Genomic DNA, 17,686 nt, shown 5'->3' with positions numbered 1-17,686 from the left:
CCCTAGGCTGGCCAAACCCTCAAAGAGGGGCATTTTGGGCATTTTCCGCCATATTTAGTTGCTGGAATTTAATTCCAGTTTAATTTTAAAGTCCAGTTTTGTTAAGAAAACTTAATTTAAGTTAGTAGTTGAGTCCTTAGTTCTTTTAAATTCTAGCTCATGTCAATTAGAGTTTTAATTAAATAGAATTTAGCATGTGCTAATTAGAGTTTTATTTCAGCATGTGTCAATTAGGGTCCACTAAATCTTTTAATTTTCATTTTCATTTCAATAGTTGTGATTAATGGTGGCAGGATCCTAATCTGTAAAGGAATCCCACTTAAGAGTTAAGGTCTTTTGGTAGGCTATAAATAAGAGCCTCCTCTTTCTTTGTAAGTTAACTCTCATTATGTGAATAAGAAAATTGAGTCTAAATGACCGTGGTTCCTGTTTGAGGGTGCCACAGTGGATTTTGAAAAAGTATTATTCTTCAATGGTCAGCAACCTATCTAGCATTCTTCTTCAACAAATTCCAGCAGCCATTGATAGCAACGGCAGCTTTAATCAAGTAAATACAGCAGCCCCACCCCCTTCCCTCACCTCCGAACCCCATTGTGAACCCTAGGCAGCATTCCCCCACCATCGCAGCCTTCCCTCTCCCCTTTCCCCTGCTGCCGTGACTTGGCAGCAACCATTCCCAACCCCCATTGACATCCCAGCCCCTCTCCCTCACCCCTACCACCACCCTTAACCCCTCCCCTGCCCATCCCCTCTGTCGCGCAGAAAATCGCACCCCTCCCCATGCTGCCGCAGCTTGGCAGCAAGCATCCTACATCCCCATGACAATCCCAGCCCCCTTTCTCACCCCCTATGACCCCCTCTACCCCTCTCCCCCACACCTCCTCATTCTCCTCCTTCCTTCGGCCCTCTCTCTCTGTGTCTTATCCCTTTGCAGCAGAACAGAAAAGAAAAACAGAAACAGAAAAAGAAAAAGAAGGGGAAAAAAAAAAAAAAAAAAAAAAGAAAAAAGAAAGAAATAAAGAAAAGAGAGACTTGAAAAGATTGCCCAAGGTTCAAGGTTCCTCTTCCAAGATCTCCAAGAACCTACCCATCTTGATCCAAATTATCTCATTCTTCTTTCCTATCAACCCTAGGAAAAATTTTAGTCTCCCAAATTCTTCCCATGGGAATTTGGATAAAAGCCTAACTTTTTTGCTATCATCCCACTCAGTTTTTTTAACCCAAGTATTGCCCAAACCCTACCCATTAAGATCCCAATTTTATCTCCTTGTTCATCCCACAATATTTAACCACATTATCCTCCCCACCTAGTTTTGGTCATTACTTTACTAGAAGATTCTAGGCGAATCCTTAATTCTAGGGAAATTATTCTAGAAACCCTAACCCTAGATCGGGCTCACATCACTAAGTTAAAGCTAGGGTTAAAGCCATATATCTAGTTAGCATTGGGGGTTGCTGACATAATTGATTTGAGGGATTTGTTTGATAAAGCCCCAAGGGTCGAAACCTTGTTGGCCCAAAAGAAACAGCCTAGTCAAGATGCTAGGAAAGATCTTGAATACATCAAACCGCCTACCACAACCAACCACCACTATTAATACTCCACCACCCAGAACTAATGTTGAAAGAAGCTTCCCCAACACCGCTAGTCTTAGGGAATGCTTTGTTGTCATGAGAAGGGCAACTACGCTAGAGATTGTCCCCAAAGAAGGGGAGTTGTTGTATTTGATCCTAACCAGCAGGTGCCTGAAGAGGAGGTAGTTTGTCCTCCACTGGAAGACGAGCCAAACAGGTAGTACGTGGAAGAGTTATGGAACTAAACCACACCTCAATGTGACGGCAAAGATCTTGGTGTCAGATATTGAATGTGAAGACTAGAGGAGAAGCAAAGTTGGTAGGTTCCTGCCATAAACAATTGTGGACAATGGCAGCAGTGTCAATGTTCTCTCAGAAAATTTTGTCAGAAGGACTGGGCTCAAGACTGAAAGGCACCCAACAACTGTACAACGTCTCCCCCCTCAACAGTGCCAAAATTGAAGTCAGCATCAAGTGCTTAGTACCAGTAAGTCTACAATCTTACTCTGAGGAAATATGGTGTGATGTGGTCCCTATGAAGCTCTCACATCATTCTAGGGAGGCCTTGGCTCTTTAATAACAACGTCACCATCACCAGCAAAGAGAACAAGTGCACATTTGACACAAGTATGGTTGTCAAGGCCTTGACTACATACCGTTTAGGCTTCTAGGCAGATTTTTGGGGGCCTAAGCGACTGTTGCCTTAGGGGTGTTTAAAACCTTGATGCTATTCACTTGGCCCTTATTTTTCCAAATATATTCAAGCAAAATGTTAAGCAAATAAAAACAACACCCCCCCCCCCCCCCAAAAAAAAAAAAAACCACCCAGAAATAAATAAAAATAGTTAAAGTTGGATTCCCAAATGCTAAAAAGTTAACTTCCAAATTTGATAACAAAAGCTGGATTTTGGTGTTAAGCAAAATTTTCCACTTTCTAATGCTGGAATTTTCTCAAATCTAAAAATTCCATAAATATTAATATGATAAAACATTTGCTAAAAGAAGTCTGGTGGGATTTTCATTTGTATGATATATAAAAGGATTATTTTCATTCATAGTGACTTTGAAAGCATTCATGCATGTCAAATAAAGTTTGATACACACTGAAATGTTAATGAATTTCTTGGAAAGCTGGTTTATCGTTCTACCTAATACCAATGGTTTCAACTATAAGTTGAGAAAACATTAATTACTTATAGATAATATCATATTGTCTAGAAAGTAAGAACAATATAAACCAAATGTGAGACAAGGTATAAAATAACAATGACCAATTCCAAGAAAAGTAAAAACCAAATTTGTGTTTTGATTGTTTCAAACTTTTAGTTGCTTGCTTCCTTAGTTCTATAATATCTTTTAGTTCTATGTTGATTTTTCAAGATTTGAAGTGGCTTAATGTCGATTTTTGATGATTTGATGTGGCTTCATGTTAATTTTAGCATACTACATAATGTTAGAAAAGAAGGGAAATAACCATTACCTTCAAACTCCAATCACCTGAATCCAAGCAGTAAAGGAGGAAAATAAAAAATACAAATTAGTGGGAAGAAATCAAGTTTATGTTCAGTTTTCAGCAAACTCCCAAATACCAGTCTCTGAATCTCCAAAACAGGGTCTCTGTTTCGATTGAAACCCGTAAATTATATATATGGTTTGACCATGTTTCGACTGAAACTCGGTCAAAACCTTTCAAAGCAGGGTCAAACCAGTATTGACCCTTCCATTCGGTTTGGTTAGTGCCAAGACTGATAAGCAAGTGTCTACCAAAAACATTGGAACTGTGATTTAGAAGACATGAGACCAGCAAATCTGGAGTTGTTTCTCTCTGTATTTTGCATGTCCTCCTAGTTACTATCTTTTTGTTCAAATCTTATTCCTGAACCACTGATCTTCTAGGGATTCAGCAGGCCATAATCAACTTCTGACCAGCTTTGGTCTGAATCAGAGACTGGAATCTTGAGGTATTAATCATTTCTGTATTATGACTATTTTTACCTCATGGCTTTCACTATAATTCTGTGTCCGTAGTTTTATTTCCTACATCTGTCCTAACAGCTTAGTGAAACACATCATTTTGGCTATCAATTTCTTTGAAGAAATCATGTACAAGGAATTTATTATAACCTGAATCTTGAGAAAATAGAAAGAGGAAAACCATAAAGGAGTTAAAAGCTTTCAGATATTCAAAGAATTCATCCCTTGAATAATGTAAGACTTAAAATCAAGTGTACTGGAAACACTTCTATAGAGGTAGATCAAACATCGTGATAGCTTCAAAGTAGATCAAGAACGCAAATTGCCCCTCTAAGTAACATTATAACATAACAGATATACAAACAAGAACAAAAGCACGGCAGAATTAGAAAAATATGGTAGCTGAATACCAGATTATCCAAACATACCACGTCATTTATAGGCCCCAAAAAATGGGAAAGTGGACTTTTCAAGTTATTTAAAACATATTTCTACAAATGTTAAAAGGGAATATTCTATAACTTACACTATTTTAGAACTTAAATTGATTCCAATGACCTTGCAGAGGAAGATTAAAAAAAGCAGAAAAGCCGAATATCCAAATTTAAAAGCGTTCTTTCACTAACTTGACCAAGCTTAAAAGTGATGCTGCAATATTTTCTGCTTAAGTAGTTGGTTGATGATCAAAACTTTCACTGATCAATTTCTTTGTCTGAATATAATAAATGATAAAATTCCTTGATTTTAACCTCAAGGGTGGCTTGATGGTAAGCGAGATTCTTTTCGGATATACAGCCGTACTTTGTTCAGAAGCAGACTTTACGTCACTATCGAGTAACTGAATATCATGACCTAGTTCTTTACCCATTTTTTTCAACAATAACGTGATTGGATGACTGAAAATCCACATGCATTTCTGAATCACTAATAGGAAATTTTATATCGCCAATTTACAACTATTTGGAATAACGGGAAGAGAAGACAATGAAGTGAAGAAACTCTTTACCTGAAATCCTTGAGTTCCTAGTTTCACCTTCAGGATTTGAACGGTCTGCTCTTCCGCCATTTCCTGCTGCTTGTCTAAATATTTTCACTTCTTCTCGGTGCGACTATGTTTATCGTAATCGGAGACTGAAAGGAGAACACAGTGCTCACGCTTGACGCGACAGAGAAGCTGAAGATGGAGAATCCAACAAAATAGGAAGTAGAGCGGCTAGAGCCTGTAGAGGGTAGAAGGTAAGAAGGGCAGGTAAGGTTAGGACCCGAAGCTGACATTCTACCAAACTACTTAACTACCTTGGGGGACCAAGACCAGCCAACCCACCACCACCACCATGAAGTGCTAATGCTGGCGGTGTTGACCATATGAAGATTTTTTTATAATTTTTTTTTGAGTTTTTTGTATGGCGCCCCAAACTACTGACCCTCAAGTGCCATAAATGATATGGCACCCCATTACTTAAAAGTGAAAATATCCAAGTTAGCCTCGTTGATCGTTAAGTTTGGATTGTAAAATGTTCAAATACTATAGGTATATATACCAATAAACCTGAGAGTAACATTTCACTTGTTTAAATAATCTAACTTTAGTTTTTTTTGGAAATGAGGTTCATCCGGCCCAGCATGCGTGCACCACGACTACATCCTCAAGGCGTTTTTTATATAATTAATATAGGCGAAGCCCTGGCCCCGAGGGGATTCCAACCTTAGTTGTTTACCCATTTCTTCTCACACCCTATTGGAAATCCACATCACCCGCAATCACCACTCCTCCCCTACGGCAACAAACACCCCACCTTCTTCTATAAACAATTAGCCCATTTAAGGCTTTTCAGCTTCTTTGAAGCAGACGAGCCAAGTCTCTTCGTTTTGGCTTCCTTCTTCCTCTATAATCTTCATCGTCATCCATGTTTCTGAATCTCAGAGTTGGCTCATAATTGAAAAGAGGAACAACAATGGTGGATTTCGATCTCGTGAACCCACTACTAATAAGCTTCCAAGCAGTGGCGGAGCCACATTGGCCCCCCTCCCCCCAAAATTCAAAATTTGTTTATACTCGATACAAGACGATAGTAACATGAAATTGCTTAGGAACACGGGCAAGTGGATGGATTTTTGGTATCATCTCAAAGGGAGTTTGGCTAACCATCAAGAAAGACGAAACCCGTTTGTGGATTTTACCAAGGATTGCAAACAGCATCAGCTATGCAACTTCATGTTACTAATCGATCTCAGATCTTCAATGGTGCGAACGTACTTCAAAGACCGACAAAAGGCGCTAGCCTTTGCACTTAGTTCATCTGTTTGTATCCATTCTCATTAACTCTTAAGAATTATGCCTATTTAAAATAAATAAGTACAAGAATTCATTTTTGGTCAAGAATGACAAAATATTCATCACTCGGTTTGGCTGAATCAGCTTTGATCGACAATAAATTATGAAATGGCACAAAGATGTAAGTTTGGTGTCAAGATAAAAAATTGTTAAAAATGATAGTAAACAAGTGAGAAAAGAAGGAAAAAGTATGGTTGTTATTAAAAGAACATGTATTGACATATTTTACCCTCATCTTACTTATAATGATAGTTTCTTTCAAGATAAACTTAAACACAAATGAAGATAATGAAATTCTCATCATCAACCCATAATGCGACAAAAAGTTCATTATGGATTTTGGAGGTTCCTTTCTAACTATAATTATTTTAAATAACAAATGAAAAATTTAGACAAAATAGATGCCAAACAATTTAAAATCAAATGAAAAATTCTAAATAATTGACAATGATAATTGATACCAATAAAAGAGCCTTAGTAAAAAGAAAATAAATAGGAAGAAAGAAACATAAGAGAATATTAGGAAAAAAAGAGGAGAGAGGGGAGAGAGAAAAAAAAAAAAAAAAGAAAAAAGAGTAGTTCAATTATAAATGACATTTTAAATCATCTAATAAGCTTGTTTCCAAAAATTCCTTTAATAACGCTTAAAAATGAGATAAATAGGAGAAAGCTGTGGAGAACTGGGGAGAATAACCCGGATATATAACACTGTTACTAATGTTTCTGCACTCCAACAGTAGTTTGAGAAACTAAGACAAATTGACAAAATATTCATCACTCCGTTGCTGAAGAAGCTTAATATCAAAAATTCAAATTTGAAGGAAATAGATCAAAATTTTGAAGAATCCGGGGGAACTGGCCCCCCAAAGATGTCCGCCCCTGGTTTTGTCCATGTTTACAATCTTAAAGATGAGATTAATAATTCAGGCTCCTCTCTCTTGGATTTCTTCTCCAGAATCTTCATTGCCGCAACATTATCCCTAAACCCACAAGTTGCAGACGCAGGCAACCATACCCAGATTTACAGTCTCCCGGGTTGCCCACAGCAGATTTCTAGTTGGTGATTCTCTCAGCAATTAAAAAAAGTCTCCAAATCCACATTTTCATTTTCTTCTTCTACTGTTTTGGCTTCAAAATTTGTTTATCAATTATGTATATCTATGCTTGTTTTGCGGATTTCGGGTACAGTAAGAAGACTAATTCAGTTCTTCTGGTGGATAAATGGGATTCGCTGCAATAAAAGCAAACCCATCTCTACATTAGTAATCCTTGTCGAAGCCTTTCGTATTTGTAGGTTTTCATTAGGAAGAACGAAGAAGACGATGGTGATTTTTGTAATCTCTTCTCTACTTCGAATCCTATCAAGTGTGATGATTTTATATCCTCTATCCCAACCTCAGTGTTTGAGGGTATGAATGAGAGTTTGTGTGGTCCTTTCTCTAAAAGCCAAAGACAAAGAAAGCTTTGATTCAAATGGGAGGATATAAATCCCCTGAGATTGACGGGATGTTGTGGGGTCAGAATTTGTTTCATCAGAGACACCGGGATTTGGGATGTTGTGGGCTTTGAATCGCTCATGAGGATATACATCCTAATGTTTCTAATTTTGGCTTCAAAATTTGTTCATCCCAATCTTATCAAAATTTGTTTATGAAATATGTTCAACATTGGGTCTATCAAAATGTTGTGATGTCAAAATTTGTTTATCGACCTCTTTTGTTTTAGCTTCAAAATTTGTTTCATAATAAACATTGGGATGTTGTGGGGTCAGATGTTGTTAGGGCTATATTCGCTTTAATCATGGTTTCATGTCGAGGAGCTTGAATCCTATTGTCCTTACCCTTATCCCCAAGGATAGAAATCATATTATTAATTCCCTTGTGCCCCCCCCCCCCCCCCTCAAGTGCTTTTGGTACATGTATATCTGACAGTATCTAAATAGCTCATGAGTTGCTATATCATTTAAGAAAGAAAAAGCGAGAAAAAGGGATTACCACTTGTGATATGGAGAGATTATGATCAGACCGGGTTCATACCTGGTCCGACCCTCGACCCCGGTCGAGAGGGAGAGATCCGACTCGCTCCCGAGCAAACCGGATCCGGAAGATGGCTTGCTGAAGAAGAAAGCTTATTCGGCTGCAAGCGTGCCCTAATCCTACTTATGGATTAGGGTAATCACCCTAATGAGGACAGACTCGAATTGACGGCTGCGGATAATCATTATCGAAGGGATAATCATCACATAACCTAAAGGTTATCTCAGGAGTCCTCTACTAGCCCAAACTAGTAGAAGTCTATTGCTCAACGGATCTAACTGATAAGATCCAACGACTACCCGAAGAAGGCTCAAGTGCATCCAACGAAGGAGATTCGAAGGTACACTCTATATAAACCTCACTACCATACAAGGTGAGGGAGAAGAAAAAGAATACTATCTGAGACTCAGGTTCAGATACATACTGATAGACCTAAACTATCAGCGATCTACTATCTAGATCACATTTCCCAGTTCTTCATTCCTTAGCTCTGCGCTTCTAGCAGAGCCGTTTGTGATTAAGTTCATCAACTGACTTAGCCTTCGGAGGTGGACTCCCAACCCCAGCGGTCGGGCCACATCTGACGCTTTTGTTTTGCAGGACATCACGTGGAGATCTAAGGGCTGAGCAGATTTTGGACGCATCAACTTGAAATCTTGATTTATGTAAAGTATATGACAAGATTGAGTGGTCTTGTGTATGGTTCTAATGAGATTTGGTTTTGCAAGAGATTGGTCAATTGGATTCTTTGGTGCGTTTCTACGGTCCAATATCACATCAAGCAAAGTCTAAGATTAGTAGAAGGTCTAATCCTTTTTGGACCAATAGGCACGTTTAGGCCTCACCAATTGACAACCTTAGTAGCAGGCATAAGTAATTTCAAGCAAAGTCTAAGATTAGAATAGTAATTTTAAAAATTATAGATGATAAGCAATAATTAAGCTATAGTTTGGGGGACAACAATAATTATCCCTTGTTTAAAGTCTTCAATATTTTTTTTTCTTTGTGAAAGCAAGGAGTTTAATCATGTGTGAAGAAAATTTAAGTTAAAATCCCAAAATAATCCTTTGTTCTTTATAGATCTTGACGTCTTCCTTTCACTAAAAAAAAAAAAAAAAAAAAAAAAAGAAAAAGAAGAAGAAGAAGAAAAGAAGAAGAAAGAAGAAGAAGAAAGAAAGAAGAAGAAAGAAAGAAAGAAAGAAAAAGAAAAAGAGAAGAAGGAAGATAACTCCACATTTTCTTAAACCACAAGCATGATAAGAGAGACATACAGAAGTCCCAACTCTACTCAATGAACTAAACAACATATGAGACTTAGGCTGCGTTTGTTTGCTGGAAAAAAAGGGGTTGAAAAGTTGTAGTTGTGGGTCCCATATGTTAGTGGGGGGGGGGGGAGGGGGGGGAAAGGGGGGGAAGAGAAGGGGGAAATGGCACTTTTCCACCCCCAATAGTTGTTTGGTTGGATGGGAATCATGAGATGGTAAAAGTATTTAGATTAAAGATATATTATCATTTTCTTAAAAACAAAATGTTATTTATTTGGGTAAATATCACCTACCCCCCCCCTTCGCGCCACAAAAATCCCCCCCCCCCCCCCATCCCACCTCCCCTCTTGACCTAAGCAAATATATCAAAACCCTCCCCCCGTACTTTCTCGGTTAAATTTAACTTTATCGTTAAATATTTTTCTAAAATCCCAAACTACCCTTGACTAAAAATATTTTTATTTTAAATCATAAATTACCATAATCACCTTAACACATAAACTATTATACCTCAATTAAAATAATCATTAAAACCAAAACACCAAGTTAAATTCTAAATTATATTAAATTACTAAAGCCCAACATACCTTTTTCTTTTAATTTTTTATCAAACAATAAAAAACCCGAATAGTAGTACATGTTTAATTTTACTCAACGCCTTTTTTCTAAATTGCATTTGGAATTCTCTATAGTAGATGGGTTTTTTAATTGTTTGATATTTTTTTTAAAAAAAATAAGATGGGCTTTTAATAATTAAAGATTTAGGTTTTAACTATGGTGTTTTGGTTTTTGATAATTATTTTAATTGAGGGTAATTTAGTAGTTGAGGGTGAATACGATAATTTTAGGATTTAAAAAATATTTTTGGGGCAGGGTAGTTTGGGATTTTAGAAGAATATTTACGGTAAAAAGTTAACCGATAAAATTTAGATTAAAGATGTATTATCATTTGGTTATTTGCCAACAAACAGGGGGAAATGATATTTACCCTATTTATTTTTAATGGGTGAATACACGTATACACATTCCCAATTACTCTCCATCTCTCTATGTGCGTGTGGTGGCGGTGGTGTATGCTCTCTCTCTCTCTCTCCCAATTTTTCTCTCTGCGTGTGGTGGTGGTGGAGTATGCTCTCTCTCTCTCTCTCTCTCTCTCTCTCTCTCTCTCTCTCTCTCTCTCTCTCTCTCTCTGTTGTGGTGGTGGTGGTGGTGGAGTATGCTCTCTCTCTGTGCGTGTGGTGGTGGTATATGTGCTCAGGCTCTCACTCTCTTTGTGCCGCTTAGTGGTTCTCTTCATTTTCTTCTTCTTCTTCTTCTTCTTCTTCTTCTTCTTCTTCTTCTTCTTCTTGATGCCGCTGCTACTGGTTCTCTGCTGAGGAAAATTGCTGTCGTTGTTGGTTCTCGCCTCTGCCGCTGCTAGTGGTTCTTGCCTCTACCTTTGCTGGTTCTCACTTCTGCCTCTGCCGCTTGGATCTCGCCTTTGCCTCTGCTTCTATCGCCGGCCAGTCGCTACCGTTGCTATTACCTCCGCCTCCTCCATCATCTCCTACCTTCACCTCCCACATCCCATCGTAGCTCCCGACAAACGGTTGCACAACTCCCGCAAAATCTTCTCAACTCTCCCTCATTTCCCCTCAAAAACCCACCAAAATCATGGGGTTTTGATAAGCCATGGGGTGGGAAAAATAAGCCCCGACAGGGATTCCACGGTGGAAAGCGTTGTCGGTGAGTTTCCCAACCCAGGCAACCAAACACGTCAAAAATTGGAATTTTGTGGAAGGTAGGTGCAACTTCCTACCCCATTTGTAAAACCCCAGTATATTCCAGCATACAAACGGGCCCTTAAGGCCAGTAATGGGTAAATTTAACATTAAAAAGCCCATCACTGAATTCACGTAATGTAGGCCCATTAGCAGAACAAGCCCACAACTTGGTTATAATATAGTACATTAGAATAGTCATATGAGAATTGGATCAACCAAAACCTCAGTGATGTACTCTTTTAGACATGTTGAAGCATTGGTGTATCTATCGTCATCCTTATAGATGACATCCATGGTACGAGTTGAATTGACAACTCCTATCAATAGTGGCATTGGAATGGTAGTTGGTTCAATGCATGCTTGATTTATATCTTTCCATGCCTCTTCCACTCTTTTTTGAAGTTCATCACATGCCTCTTACTTAGTGACACAGTGTTCTTTCATGTAACATTCTACACTTGAACAAACATGTCCTCTTTCATGCTCCATCTTCAATTCAAAAAATGTTAGACTTCAATATTAAAATTCATTTTATCAATTCTCACAATAATGGTTAATTCTATGACTAAAACCCTACCGTGCTTGCAATTTATGTGCTAGAGTTTATATATTTACCTTGTGGGACAACAAATCATTCATAATCTGGCAAATCATTGATGCAGCTTGGATAAATGAAGGTTCATCAATCACCCGATCTAGTGCCTCCTTTGTCACGATGTCTCCCATCCCGAGGAAGGATGTGATTGTAAGCAATTTGAGAGCACTTGAGGGTATTGCATTTTCCATGTAGTCTTCAAATGTTGGAGTGTATCCTTCATTAAACCATTTGGCTTCTTTCAAGTTGGACCTGACCTGTCTCTTCATCTAGAACAAAACCAAACAAAACATACAAAACATGATCTTAGGTTTTTTAAATGGAACAACACTCCAATATTAATTAATAGTTTCCGCATGGTTTCGCATTATGATGCATTGTCCTACTTAAGTCTTATTAGCTTCTCATTTCATCTTAGTAAAATTTTAAAAAGTAGGAGGGATCACTAGAAATGCTTTGGATTTTCTTGAATAACAGATTATGTTGTCGTATTTTAGACAAATTAATTGCCAAGGGAAAGGAAAGGTATAACACAATATGGGCGACTCACTAATAAGATTGTCTTTTATTTCTCAGGGCTTCCTTGAATTCATCGTGAACATCTAGCAATGCAGAATAAAGCACCTTCATGTACTCAGGAAGCTGATCCATGGCGCTTCTATCCCACCTAAGTTTTTTAGCATGAAGGTCATTTAAAATCAGAAAAGTTGTAAATGGTCTAAATCCATAGAGAAAACATATTACTTCTATACAAATATTACATAAACGAGTATCAAACCTTTGAACTACATCTATGAAGTGCTCATGTTCTTCCAAAGTGCCATATGCATCATAGGTATCATCTATGTGTGAAACCATAAATATACCTTTGGTGAAGATCATTCTAGCAAGAGAATAATGTGGCTCAAAGTACAACCCTACTCCCCAAAAATAACATTCTACCAATTGATCTCTAGTGTAAGGAAGCTCTGTTGCAAAGTCCAGTTCTCTCGACCATCTGCATGTATAAAATGGCGTAATTGAAACTACATCTATCAAACCATAAAAACGAGAAAAAGATATAAGGACAGACAATCAATGATGAACCCACCTCGAGAGTTTGCATAGCTCTTGGCGGTGAATTGACTGCACTGAGTTGAAATCCAACTTTGCAAGCTTCAGCAAAGTCTCATTCCTTGTCTCTAGTTGTTCATAAACAGAGATGTAAAGCCTAGCTTCTAATCTTGGAATGTTCTTGTGGAGTGGTTGTTTCAATGCATGCATCACTTGTGTTGCAAAAGGAAGCTGTAAGCCATTAGCAATTGCAAATTTAAGTTGAGTGGTTGTAAATGCAAGGGCTTCATCTAGAATGTCTTCTCCATGTACCCGGAGATGTGTGGCTTCATACAAGCATAGCAAGGCAGACACGTCTTTAGTTAACTCCTCCTTGAAGCTGCCTTTGCTGTTCTTGAACCTATTGAAAACGTCTGCAACAAAAGCAAACAGCATACGAAGATGACTGTTAATTAGACACACCAACGCGCGAGCTGGGTAGTCCAAAACTGGATGGCTATCTTATTAAGATCCCACCAAATAAGGATGCTTAAGGAGTATATATAGAGTGCTTTGGGGGCGTTATAGCCTTGTTGTCTCAATAATCGAAACCACAGAGCGATGGTGTAAAGATGGTTTTCATCACAACCATCAGGTGGGGTATCCTGCATCTGCTCTAGCACCTCCTCTATCTCTCCTTCAAAGTGGTATGCCACGCCAAGCCGTTGCAATGAATCAATCAAATATAATTTTTGTGAAAGATCATTGGCATCAGACATTATCATCCTTCTTACTTCTTTTTTCAGCTCTTCAATTTGTTCAGAACAAGCATCATATACCTGTAAAACAAGTGTTCTTTGTTTCAACACTAGAACAAATGAAAATAAAAAATATATATAGTACTACATGGACTAACCAGAGGATCAAATTACCATATTAGAGGGAGAACATTTGAGGAAATGATTGCCCCATATGCTGGGATGAAACTTCGCCGACCAGCGAATCATTTGTGGTTTTGCACTTTGGAGCAAATGCTGGTGGGCAGCGGCTGCAAAAAAAAGGTAGCTGAGACATCTTCCTAATGACACAATTCAGATGGAACCGTAAATAGGGGAAGCTATGATGGCTAACTAATATAATCTGATATTTATAACCACAATTCAGAAGTGACTATTTTATTTTCTGCTGGAAACATTTGGCACCAGGTCACACGCTCTTAACTTGATTATCACCTAAAATTGTCCTCAACGACTATTAAGTTGAATATGACTAGAAGATTGAGAATGCAATTATATGACAAAAAGCACCATGTTTTCCAAGGATCATCAAAAAAAAAATCTTTACCATTACCAATGCCTTTGTATACCTTCATAGCAATAAGATCTGCTATAAGATCCCTTCCCGCCAGTAAGCTCTACTACCCCCAAGAGCTCCTCTCCCAAGAGGAGTATCGAGTAAAAAGGATGATGGAAAATACTTTACCTTCGTAACTGTCACCCAAAGATTACCCGAATCATTTGAAAGGCGCCATCCTTGACGCGCCAAAAGTGCAAAACTGAAACTCCCAAATTCTCTGAAGCCCAAGTCACCATGCCTTTTACTTTGGCATGCTTACTCCATTGTAGTCACAGAATGCCTTGAGAATTACTATTCTTCCACCAAAATTCGCGTACTTGACGATTGAGAGTTCTGTGAATACTTTTAGGTAGTAGAAGAACTAACATCGCATATGATGGGAGACTGGAAGCCACAGATTTGATGAGGACCTCCTTCCCTACCAAAGAAGACAACTTTTCAAAACTTTTCCATGTACCATCCAAAAAGCTTAGATTGCATCATCATGTCCCTAATATAAGAGAGACTTGCTTTCTTGACCTACCAACATATGTCGGCAGCCCAAGATAAAGGCCATGAGATTGAACCTCCTTGATCTGTATGATAAAAGAAATGGGTTCTCTAGCATGGGCTAGAGTGCCTAAACTAAAGTCCATGCCAGATTTCTCCAAATTGAGCTGCTGACCTGACACAAATTCATATTTTTTTAATAGTCTGCAAGAAGAAGAGGGCTTCATCTGGGAATACGGGTGCAAAGATCATGATATCATTTGCGAACATTAGGTGGCTGATCGACGGGCCCTGTACAGATGTTGATTCTAGAAAGCAAATACGTGGAGGTTCCAATGACAGTTGTCTAGATAGCGCATCCTGGCATAATATGAAAGATATGGGCTCAGGGGATACCCTTGTCTGAGGCTTCTTTGTGGGGTCACCGTCCAAATGATCAAGCCATTCCTTATGAACTTGACTATCAACAAAATATCCCCTACTAATCCTTCCATATTCTTAGGTTGACTCTCATTCTCTAGTTCTATCTATTAGGTCTAAAAGAAATTCCCAAGCTTTGGAATCATCAGTGAATGATGTAAATCCTGTGGGGCACATAGATTCCAAAAATTGCTTAGTTTAATAATTGATACTCTCATAAATGATTTGACATAAATGTCATAATTCTAAACTATGGTGAGGGGATTCTTGGAAGAGGCTTTGGAACCTCTCCATTACCTTAGCAAATGACTTGGGTTTTTGACAAAATTGAAGAATGTCATTTCTTATTTTATTCGTCTAGGAAAAAAGAAAATTTTTCTTCAAGAATTCCCAGTGAATTGTTCCCATGTGGTAATGCTATTCAGAGGTAAGCTATAAAGTAACTTTTTGGTTTGGTCCTTTAATTTAATGCAAATGTTATAAATCGTAGTCTTACAGCATCATCAATGAGTTGTTGCACTTTCATAAGGACACAAACCTCCTCAAATTCCCTAATGAACAAATACGCATCTTGATCAGGTAACCCATGACATAGACAGATAATGGGATTTAAGTTCAAAATTATTACCCTCACATCTGGTAAGCGTATACGGGAGGTTGTGCAGATCGAGTTGGATAAAAATCTATCTCTAAGACTTTTAGGTGGAGTTATGTCTCCCATGGTCAAGGTTGATACTCGGACAATTCGATTTTTAGAATCATATACACTAACCACTTAATGCAATTAAAGGCTCTTATGAAAGAATGAGTTTTTTTCTTCTTCTTCCAAATAAAGCAACTAAAGAAGAAAAGAAAAGAAAATAATAAAAACAAAGACAAAAGGGAAAGTGGTGAATTTCCTCACCACAAAGATTGAAACAATGATTCCACAGCTGTAAGGTTGCCGTATAGCTAAGTGTTGTATATGTTGACAGCAAAGGAATCCATATAGTCTTTGGAGCCACCTACAATCGAATCCTAGGGATTTTACAGTAAAGTGGGGACTACTATACGTTTTCCTTTCTACTCTAGTTAAAAGTAATATCTTTGGGGAAATTTTTTTAATAAACACTTCGATTTACCTTACAATGGGAAAACTAAAATGGACTAGTACCTCCTCGGAATTTCCAAAAGCAAGAAGTAGATGTAAAGGTACCCATAATCAGCTTATCATTTTCCTTTTGCGAGAGATGAGACCATAATCAGAGGTAGCTATAAAGGTACCCATACCATTCCCTTCAGAATTTCCAGAAGTAAGAGGTTGATTACCTTCCTGTGTCTTCGGTTCACAATTGATATTTGTAGATGTAAAATTTTCCAGAAACTCCAGATCACCTTTAGTTGCATTGGTTGGCTTTGTTCAACTTTTTTCTAAACTTTCTACACGCCCCATCAGCTTAAAAAGCGGGGTGTTGGAAACCTGGATTTCTTTCATATTTTGAAGTACTAGCATGTGGAGTTGAGATGGTAGAGTCTGGATAGGGGTTAGGAGGTGGAGACACGTGCATATTTTGGTGATGTAGAGCCTTAGGTGCAGTGGGGTGACACGCAACATGTGGGGGAGTGGATGTGTGATTAGATGGGTCCTAGCTATTAGGGGTGAGAGCTAATTGGATAGTGTGTACAGCTGGATCATTGGGATTGATGTGAATATCAACAAGGTAAGGTAGCAAAGACATGATGGATGTTTGTAAGTCAGGTCGTTGCAAAAGGTGGGAGAGAATGTTGGTGTTGGGATCAAGGCTTGCTAGGTGTGAAATGCCATGTTGATTTTCTTGGGTCAAGGGATTGTGGGTGAGAGTGCGCGTCACAGCTCACAGGTCAAATATTCAAATGAGGGTGAGGCCGCGAGGGGCACATGGTGAAGCATGGCTAGATAGGAAGAGCCGATAGGATCAGCCGTATACTGCGATGGTTGGCACAGGGATGGACTACAAGGGGCTAGCTAGCTACTGGCATGAGGGCTAGCTGGCTATTGGCACGAGGGTGTTGGTACGGAGCATGAAGTGGGGGAGGTTCAGCGTGTGGAGGGGGGTTGTCATGCAGGGAGGGGACAGAGGAGGATCTTGCAGTGGTTGCTGAAAAGGGTTGTGCTAGTGGCCAACACTCAGCTAGTTCAATGAGTCTAGAGTTTGGTGGACTTCCTCTGAGATGGAAGAGTGGGAGCTAAGGGGTAGAGGGTAACAATTGAGCATCCATGGGTAGATTTATGGTTAAGACGATCAATAAAGAAAAAAGGATAATAGGAAGTTTTTCATACCTCAGGTGAATAGTAAACATAGTCCCAATAGTGCCTCACACTGGAATGGAGAGTTTTAGGAGATTCGAGATATGAACCTGTGCTCTGCAGTGGATCATCTTGATTCATTCGCCAAACAGGTACCTTTAATCACCATTATTTTGCTAACCACACCCAATGTTGCAGAGATGCCTATCCCAAACTTTAGATTCAGGAGGTCTGAAGGAATTCCATGAAGTTGGATCCACATTTCCACCTTGTGAAACTCGGTCTCTACCATTCCTTGCCAAGGTGTGAGTAGGAGCAACTCTGCCAAGGTCCTTCAGCTAATAAATTCTGGAAATCCAATGGATGTTGGAAGATAAAGAGAAAGTGATGAGTATCCATCATGGTTATCTCAACACCAAATTTCAGGGTCCACGCATTTACAAGATCCTCTGTAACCGCTTGTGGCCGATATTGCTTTCGCCACAAGAACCCTTCCTAGCAGAGTAAGACCATGTGAGCGACAAACTCGTTGTTCCATTTCATTCGAGGATGAAGGGTTCCTCAAAAGAATCTGAGTCAT

At 38.8% G+C, this 17,686-nt stretch overlaps 1 protein-coding gene and 1 pseudogene across 1 annotated transcript in view; both read right to left on the bottom strand.

The window, feature by feature from the left end:
- The window catches only part of LOC149028480 (putative aldo-keto reductase 1), a 20,526-nt gene extending 15,753 nt beyond the window's left edge, over nt 1-4,773 (bottom strand). The window contains exon 1 of the mRNA XM_089137001.1: nt 4,556-4,773. Within this exon, the coding sequence (XP_088993127.1) occupies nt 4,556-4,615 (60 nt within the window). The 5' untranslated portion in view covers nt 4,616-4,773. The remainder of the gene's footprint in view (nt 1-4,555) is intronic.
- Nucleotides 4,774-11,143: 6,370 nt separating this feature from the next.
- LOC149028479 ((-)-germacrene D synthase-like) lies at nt 11,144-17,686 on the bottom strand (annotated as a pseudogene).

The sequence above is a fragment of the Hakea prostrata genome, chromosome 1, assembly GCF_041222555.1.
Source record: "Hakea prostrata isolate BN-2017 chromosome 1, UWA_Hpros_2, whole genome shotgun sequence".
Taxonomy (NCBI): Eukaryota; Viridiplantae; Streptophyta; class Magnoliopsida; order Proteales; family Proteaceae; genus Hakea; species Hakea prostrata.
The sequence above is the reverse complement of the archived record's forward strand: the minus strand, read 5'-3'. Positions and strand labels throughout refer to the sequence as shown.